The sequence below is a fragment of the Oryx dammah genome, unplaced genomic scaffold, assembly GCF_014754425.2.
Source record: "Oryx dammah isolate SB20612 unplaced genomic scaffold, SCBI_Odam_1.1 HiC_scaffold_7, whole genome shotgun sequence".
Lineage (NCBI taxonomy): Eukaryota > Metazoa > Chordata > Mammalia > Artiodactyla > Bovidae > Oryx > Oryx dammah.
Window position 1 is genome coordinate 1,308,524 of NW_024070191.1, and position 8,655 is coordinate 1,317,178.

General features: G+C 55.4%; 1 protein-coding gene across 4 annotated transcripts in view; it reads left to right on the plus strand.

Annotated features, from left to right (window-relative positions):
* CLN8 (CLN8 transmembrane ER and ERGIC protein) overlaps nucleotides 1-8,097 on the plus strand; it is a 14,311-nt gene extending 6,214 nt beyond the window's left edge. For all 4 annotated transcript variants that reach the window (XM_040243201.1, XM_040243197.1, XM_040243200.1 and 1 more), the window contains exons 2-3: nucleotides 681-1,293; nucleotides 7,226-8,097. In XM_040243201.1, coding sequence (XP_040099135.1) covers nucleotides 766-1,293; nucleotides 7,226-7,525 — 828 coding nt within the window. In that variant the 5' untranslated portion in view covers nucleotides 681-765 and the 3' untranslated portion in view covers nucleotides 7,526-8,097. The remainder of the gene's footprint in view (nucleotides 1-680; nucleotides 1,294-7,225) is intronic.
* The last annotated feature ends 558 nt before the right edge of the window (nucleotides 8,098-8,655 follow it).

The following is an 8,655-nucleotide window of genomic DNA, read 5'->3' on the forward strand; positions in this document are numbered from 1 at the left end:
CACACACACACAGATATATGTGCACAGAAATCAGAGAGAGACACGCACACACAGATGCACATACAGAGAGACACACACAGGTACACACAGATGTCTACACACACACATACACGTGTGCACAGGGATCAGAGATACACACACAGATGTACACACAGATGCACATACAGATGTACACAGATACACACAGATATATGTGCACAGAAATCAGAGAGAGACACGCACACACAGATGTACACACAGAGAGATACACACAGGTACACACAGATGTGCACACACACATACACGTATGCACAGGGATCAGAGATACACACACAGATGTACACACAGATGCACATACAGATGTACACAGAGATACACACAGATGTGCACACACACACAGAGATATATGTACACACAGAAAGCAGAGAGAGACATGCACACACAGATGCACACACAGATGTACACACACAGATACATGCATAGACGTGCACACACAGATGAGTCGGGCCCGTGTCTGTCACGTCACTGTGTCTCGCGCGTCTGTCCCTCCAGCGGAAGCTTTCTTGCTGTGTGTGTGTCAGCCAGACGCAGGCGCACAGGTGGGGGCTTGTTGCCCGTGCTGTGACCCTCTCCCTGGCGCGGCTGTGGCCTGTGTGCCGCTCCGTCTGGCCAGCAGAAGGTCAGGCTCTGTTCTTCCCCAGGTTGAGGACGGGCGCATGAAGGTCCGGGGGCCGCGGCCCTGGCACAGTGTGTGGACCCTGGCCTGGCTGAGACGACGCGGGCAGCATGAGCCTCCTGGGCGCTGGTGCCCTTGACCTGGACTACACCTCTGGGCAGGTCCGCGGGGTGCTGGTGGCCGTGGGCTGTGCCTTCTACCTGGGCGTCTTCGTGGTCTGCCACCAGCTGTCCTCCTCCCTGAACGCCACCTACCGCTCGCTGGCAGCCCGCGAGCAGGTCTTCTGGAACCTGGCGGTCACACGCGCGGTCTTCGGCATCCAGGGCACCGCGGCGGGGCTGTGGGCGCTGCTGCTGGACTCCGTGCTCCAGGCCGACAAGGCGCTCGGCCAGCAGGACTGGTGCTGGTTCCACATCACCACAGCCACCGGCTTCTTCTTCTTCGAGAACCTCGCCCTTCACGTGTCCAACACGCTCTTCCGCACCTTCGACGGCTTCCTGGCCGTGCACCACCTCTTCGCCTTCCTGGGGTTTCTCGGCTGCACAGTCAATCTCCAAGCCGGCCACTACCTGCCGATGGTCACGCTGCTCCTGGAGATGAGCACGCCCTTCACCTGCATCTCCTGGGTGCTGCTGAAGGTAGGCCCCCACTCCTGCTCGGTCTGTTCCTCCACAGCCTCTGCGCCCGGCCGTGGTCCCTTCACCCCGGACGCCCCTGCTGCTGGCCCCTTGTGGCCTGTGCTGTCCCCTGGCTGGGTTAGAGCATAAAGGCAATAGGAAGCTCATTCTGATCGGATTCCATTTTAATAATTTTAAGCAGGCTTCCAGCCCATGGCAAAAGAAGACGTGGTGGGCGGTGCCTGCCGTAGTGGACAGGGTATTTTGGTAGGTGCTCCCTTGTTTCCTGTGTTTTCTTCAGGGTGGCCTTGTGGCTCCATAGTTGCGGCTCGCAGGTGTAGTTGCGGTTGCCCCCTGGCGAGTGGGATCAAACCCGTGTCCCCTGCATTGGAAAGAGGATTCTTAACCACTGGACCGCCAGGGAGGTCTCAGTAGACAGTATTTGTAAGCCCTTGAACATGTGCTTTTTCTGTGTCTATATGCATCTCTTGAAGGTTTCATGTCACGTTACGTTATTTTACACACATCTTGGTGGCCAGCACAGCATTGTCAGCCGTAGGACACGTGTGCAGCGGGTTTCTGGAGCTTACTCGTCTCGTTTGATCGAAGCCTGCTGCCTGTTGAGGGTACCTCCCCGCTGCCGCCCCGCCACCCCCAGCAGCCGCCCTCCGCGTCTGATTTCGGGCTGGCGGACGCCTGGTCCTCGTGCACTTGTGCCGTCTTTCCTGTCCTGGTTGGTGTCGCCGGGTGAACGTCCTCTGGGTCCAGCCGTGCTGTCGCACACTGAAGAGCTCCCTCCTTTCCTTGGGCTGGCTGGGGGGTTCCCATTGTGAGTGTGGGTGCGTTCTCCTCGCCCGCCGTCCGTCAGGGAGCGCTCGGCGGTGCTTCGGCCTCAGTCACGGTGACTCCTGCTGCGGTGAGCACGGGCGCTGAGGCCCTTCCAGATCCTGGTTTCAGTTCCTTTCCTGGGCCCTAAGGCAGTTCCGGTTTCAGAAACGAACCCCCGCGCTGTTCCCCCAGTGGCTGCACATCCTGTGTTCCCACCGGCAGCGCAGAGTTCGAGGTTCTCCACGTCCTCACCAGTGTACGTTTCCTTTGTTTCTTGGATGTTAGCTCGCTGGCTTCCGTCTTGCTTTTCCCTGATGACTGGTGACAGGGAGCATGTTTTCATTTCATCTGTCTGTTGGCTCTTTAGTGTTGTCTTTGGAAAACCATTCAAGTCCTTGGCCCACGTTTCAATCAGAGTCTTTGTTAGTTTTTACTGTTGAGTTGTAGTCTTGTTTTAAAAAACAATTTTATGTATTTATCTATTTATTTTTGGCTGTGCTGGGTCTTCGTTGCTGCTCAGACTTTCCTCTCGTTGCAGAGAACAGGGTCTTCCCTCCAGTTGCCGTGGCAGGCTTCTCTTCTTTCGGCTTGTGGGCCCTGGGGCTCATGGGCTCAGTAGCTGTGACTCCTGGGCTCCAGGGTGTAGGCTCAGTAGATGTTGCTCAGGGCATAATTGCTGTGCAGCACATGGCGTCTTCCTGGATCAGGGGTCAAGCCTGTGTCTCCTGCAGTGACAGGCGGCATTCTTTACCACTGAGCCACCGGGGAATCTGTGGAGTTCATATGTTCAAGATTAATCTCTTATTAGATGTATGGTTGGCAAATATTTTCTCGCACTTTGTAGGTTGCCTTTTCACTCTGTTGTTTCCTCTGCTTTGAAGAAACTTTTTACTTTGTTGTCCCAGCTGTTTATGTTTCCGCTGTCTTTGTTTTTGCTGTAACGTTCGTCAGAAGATGTGGTGTCTCCAGCTTTGTTCTTTTCTTTCAAGATTGATTTGGGTATTTGGGGTCTTCTGTGGTTTCGTGTGAACTTTAGATTTTTATTATTGTTAAAAATGCCACTGGAGTTTTGGCAGGGGTTACACTGTACACCTCCCATGTGGCTCAGATGGTAAAGAATCTGCCTGCCGTGCAGGAGATCGGAGTTCGATCCCTGGGTCGGGAAGATCCCCTGAAGAAGAAAAAGGTAACCCACTCCAGTGTTCTTGCCTGGAGAATCCCATGGAGAGAGGAGCCTGGTGGGCTACAGTCCAGGGGGCTGCAGAGAGTCGGACTCGACTGAGGAGCTGACATGCTTTACGCTGAACCTGAGGATGGCTGGGGGTCTCCCTGGTGACTCTTGCAGTTCAGTTATTGTGTTCTTCAGCTCCTTGGTTTCGTTGGGACTTTTTTACGTTTCATCTGTTCACTGATGTTCCATTTTTATAAACCGTGTGTTTCTCCTGGCCGCCCAGGGTCTTTGCTGCAGCACGCAGGTGCTCTCTGGTTGCCATGTCGGGCTTCTCGTCGCCGTGGCTTCTCCTGTTGCAGACCAGGGGCTTCAGGGCACTCAGGCTCGGGCACTGTGGCACATGGGCTCCGCTGCTCTGCGGCGTGTGGGGTCCCGGACCCGGGATCAAGCCCTGTCCCTGCACTGGCAGGCGGATTCCCAGCCCCTGGGCCACCAGGGAAGCCAGTGTCTCACTCTGTCCGTGTGTCCTCCTGCCCCTGGGGAGCATCCTGTGCCAGTCCCAGGGACTCCCCTCAGCAGGGCTGGGGATGGGTCCTGCCCCTCTGTGTGGAGCGAAAGGTTTTGCCTCATTTCCAGGCCTCTGTTGGAGTCTGTGCATCAGATGGAGCTGACCTCTGCCCAGCTCACAACCAATCGGCCCAGCTGGGGCCCTGGGGCTTCTTGGCAGCATCCTCTTGGGGAAGGGCGGAGGCTGTGGCTTTTGTCTGCGCACCTGTTGGGAGCCCCGCCAACAAGTTGGGGTGCTGGATGCCCAGCCCCTCCCTCTTCGGCGTGAAGCAGGGAGCTGGGGTCTCTTCCTGACCCTAGGGTGCTGTGGGACATGGACCGTCCTGTTTCTCCAGGGGCCCTGTCCCAGAGGCAGGGCCCTTTCCGTGGGTTCCTGATTCCTCATGATGGAGTTTGCCTGTGGCCTGCAGCTCACACAGGCCTCCCCCAGCGCCCCTCACACGTCAGGCACTGGGGAGGGGGTCTTTGGTAGCTCCTCCCGAGGTGGGGCGGCCCCCCTCCTCAGGAAGCGGACAGACCCCAGCTGTGGGGGGGATCCCAGAGGGAAAGGCACTTTGTTTGGGGTCTTTTTCCTCTGAAGTGTTTGGATGCCATTCACTTAGGATGGAAATGAAAAAGGGGGGGTCTGGGGATGGGACCCCCTTCTTGCAGCCTTGCTGTGTTCACCACGTGGCCAGCGGCCCCACAGCAAAGCTGTCCCCTCAGCTAGGACAGCTCAGAGCCAAGCATGTCCAGGCAGCCTAGTTCTAGTTTGGGTCCTGTTGAGCCTTGGGAGTAAATGCCGCGCAGATGCTGAAACCCCTCTAAGCCTTTCGCAAAGCTGCCGAGTTCTTGCTTGGTAGGGTTTCGGGGTCCAGGCACTCTCACTGTGGACTCTGGTTTGATGAGATGCGGGCAGGTGTCGGGACCAGACGTCACCACCAGTGTGATGTAGTTTACACCCCAGATGGGCTTACGCTTCTGTTTCCTCCTTCAGTTTGGTTCTGAAATGCTGTTTAGAAATAATAACAAGTGAATTACACACTCATACATCTAAGCTGGTTCATCCACAGAGACACTAATCCAGGTGCAGATGAATTGATATTAAAAAAAAACCAGTGAATTTATGTATAAATATATACCAGGCACACTGCCTGCTGGGACCCAAGCTAGACAAAGGAACCTTGCATGGTTAAGTCTCAGATTGTTACTGACCCAGCTTTTCTCAGAGGATTTGGTGATGATGAATGCAAAAATTTTAGTGCATGAGTGACAGCAAAAACGCTCAGTTCTCAAGCTTGGAGTTTTCTGAACTTAATGCAATTATTGTAGGAGTAAAAGTTCATGCTTCTGGTGTGGATGTTAGTGATTTAAGATGACTGCTTTCAGCACGTGGAGAAACTGTGGAAAAGAGTACATTTAGTGAGCTTTGGAGGAGACAGCTCAGTGGATGGAAGATGGCTTGCTGGCTGCTTGGGTGGAGAGGATGAGCAGTGGCCCCCCATCCCCCAAGCATTCACAACTCACTCTGCACTTTGCATGTGCACCCCAAGGCATGTTTAGCTCACGTCCCCATTCTACAGTTTGTACATTTAACGTCCTTGGGCCAAGGCAAAGGCTAAATCTTTCTCATGTAAGCAATCTATCATTGAAAGCCTCAAACCTTACATGTTTTGGTGTTTGAGAAGCACTCTTTTCTGTCTGATCGTACAGTTTAAGGAATTTTACTTGTGTGAGTCACGATTCTGACTGACATAAAGTGGAGAATGCCTGCCCCACGCACTGGGTATAAAACTGTTTCTATAGAACTGTGTTGTTTCCCTAGTACTCTGTGGTTTTCTTTTTCTTTGAAATATTGACATTTAATCCATATTAAAAAAAAGTATTTTTAAGTAAGGTGGGAAGTGAGATCCTACTGGATTTCCCAGGAAGCGAGCAAGCATCCTGATGTAATTACATCATCCATCCTTTCCCTGGGGAGTCAAAATGCTGCCCAGTATAAGCTCTCCACATATTTTACTTATTTCTGCATTTTGTGTTGTTTATTTCTTGCACTGCAATCACCTTATTTCTTAAGTGTCACCACATTTCATCCTTTACTGAGGCACCTCAGCCCTCCTGGTGCATTTACTGCATGGGTGGAATTATTTAGAGTTATTTTAAAGCGATAGAATATGGAGGGAGGTATTCTCTTATTTAGACTAAATCTGGGCGGATTCTAGGAGGGAGGAATGTAGTGTCTTTTGAGTGTTTTCCATCCGAGAACATAATGTGCCTCAATTCATCCAAGACTTTTTCCGAAGAGCTGTTAGGGATCCTGGGCTCCCCGCTCCCTGCTGTTTCACTCTGCCTCGTCCTTCTGCTTTTCTTCACACTCATTTCTTAGTCTAGGCTTGATGGAAGCTACTGTAAACGGAGTTTTTAATATTTAAAACTGCTGGAATAAATAGGTTGTTTCTCTGGATATTATCTGCAGATGATTTAAACATCCCTGGTAGTAGAAGAGGACACAGTCATGTCTGGCCTAGAAACAGCAGGCAACTCAAATTTTCTGTGCAGTTATTTTTGGAAGTTCACAGTACTTCAGACAAGGAAGAAGCTCGTGTTTTTCCACTGTTTTAAGTTGGCCCTGGGTCACGGGTCCTGTTTCTTCTCGTCTTTCCGTGTCAGAGCTGTGTGAACCCCTTCTGCAGCTCCCAGAGGTCAGGGTCTTCCTCTGTTACAGTGTGGTCCCTCCAGAGGTCGGCGTCCGTGTCCCTTCAGGACTCAGCAGGTGCAGCTGCAGTGAAGCCACCCTGTTTCCAGGGTCAGCAGGCAGCTGTCTGGCCCGCGGCAGTGCCTCCCCGGGCCCCTCTCCTCCTGTGCGTTCCAGACGGGCCCTCCCCTGGGAGGGGGCCCAGGACGAGCCCCAGCCCCAGTGTGGCCCAGAGTGGCGAGGAAAGGCCGGGGTGGACAAGCTCGTGGGTCTGCGGTGTGCGGGCCGTCCAGGTGCAGCGAGATCCCCGCCACAAGCCACGAAGTCCTGTCTCTGTGTGCCCGGTCCGCTGTGCAGAGTCTTCAGGTTCCCTGTTGGGTTTTGGCTACAGCTAGTTTTACTGTGAATTTAGAATAATTTTAGGGCAAGTTCGCTTGGGCTTGTATCCATGGGCTGCTGGGGTGACAATGCCAGAAGACAACCGGGGACACATCTCATTCCGGGGCCTGGGGAGGTTGGTCACGGGTGATGGATGCGTCTCCCGGCGTTGCCTCGTCACTGGCTGTGTGCAGTGCGTGCACGGCCGGGGTGGGGGGCGGGGTGAGGGGGTGGGGTGGTCCCAGGGAGGGAGGCGCGGGCGGCTGGGGGCGGGGCGGGCGCGGGGGGGGGGGGGGCCGCGGCCCCGCCCCTGACCGCACTCTGCCCCCCGCCAGGCTGGCTGCGCGCACTCCCGGCTCTGGAGGCTGAACCAGTGGGCCATGGTGCACCTCTTCCACTGCCGCATGGTGCTCACCTACCACATGTGGTGGGTCTGCCTGGGCCACTGGGGCCGCCTGGCCCGCAGCCTCTTCCCGCCGCACCTGGCACTCTTCGTGGTCGGCTTGGCCCTCCTCACGCTGCTCATCAACCCCTACTGGACCCGCAAGAAGACGCAGCAACTGCTCAACCCCGTGGACTGGAACTTCGCGCCTGGCCGCCCCAATGGGCCGGTGCAGCCCAAGAAGGCCAGGTAGCAGCCTCGGCCCCCAGCCCGCGGCCTGCGGCCGCCCCCCCCAACACCAACCCCAGGCGTGCGTGCCCGCCACGTGGCACCGGATGGCCCGGAGCTGACGTGCCCAGGGACAGCGAGCGTCCTGCCCGGCCTGTGCGCGGTCTCCCCAGGAGGGCGGTAGGGCAGCCCCCGAGGCGTCCCTGCTACCTGCTCACAGCCCTGCTGGCGTGGGCAGGAGGGAAGGCCCCCAGGTCGTTACCCAGACACCTGCCGAGGGGGCGTCTCCCCGGCGAAGCTTATCCAAGCGAGAATTTTGCTTCCCCTTTGTGTGGCTCTGCGGACACTGGAGGGAGATGTGAATAATCACTTGTCTAGATGTGAGAGCTGCTTTTAACCGAGTGTGCAGCTAGCCTGTTACTCCTAATCGCTGTAGGTTTCGAGTCAGGGAGCCGTCGGGGGATCCGCCCCGGCGGTGCTGGGCTGCAGGCCCCACCGCCACCCTCACGTGTTGGCCCCACAGTTTAATTGACAGTGCTGACATCTTTTTCTTGCCACGAATGTGCAATTAAAATGAAAAGCTTGTATCTTTTGAAAGTGCCCTTGAGTGTTTTTGGAAAACCCATTTATTGGTCGTGAGAGTCTCGAGTGCCCTGGGGAACGCAGGGGCAGGGGGCGCACACAGGTCAGGAGGTGTAACACCTGCTTGCGTCAACTGGAGAGGCGGTTTCAACGTTAAACACACCTGGCAAACCGCGTTCCTCCTGGGGCTCCTCCCCCTCGCACAGACCCTGGGACCCGAGGCTGTTTCCACCGCCCAGAACTTGAATAAAGTGACCAACGTTCACAGAACCTGAAGGCATGTCCCTGTGTGTCTCTCAGTGCTGCTCACCTTGCTTCAGAGGTTTTCCATCTTGGAGATGGAGCTGTGATGATACGTCTTCACGTGCTCAAAACTCAGGTTAAGATCTGAAACGGTCAGCTTGATTCCCACGTGACCCTCACTGGGACTTTGACCTTCCTCTCTGCATCCCGTCCCGGCCAAGCTGGTGTTGGCTCCACCCCTACCGACTTCCGGGAAGGCACAGCTGGGCATTCGGGCAGAAAGAGCCTCCTGAGCTGATGAGCCAGCAGCCTGGTGCCTCTGCTGCCCGA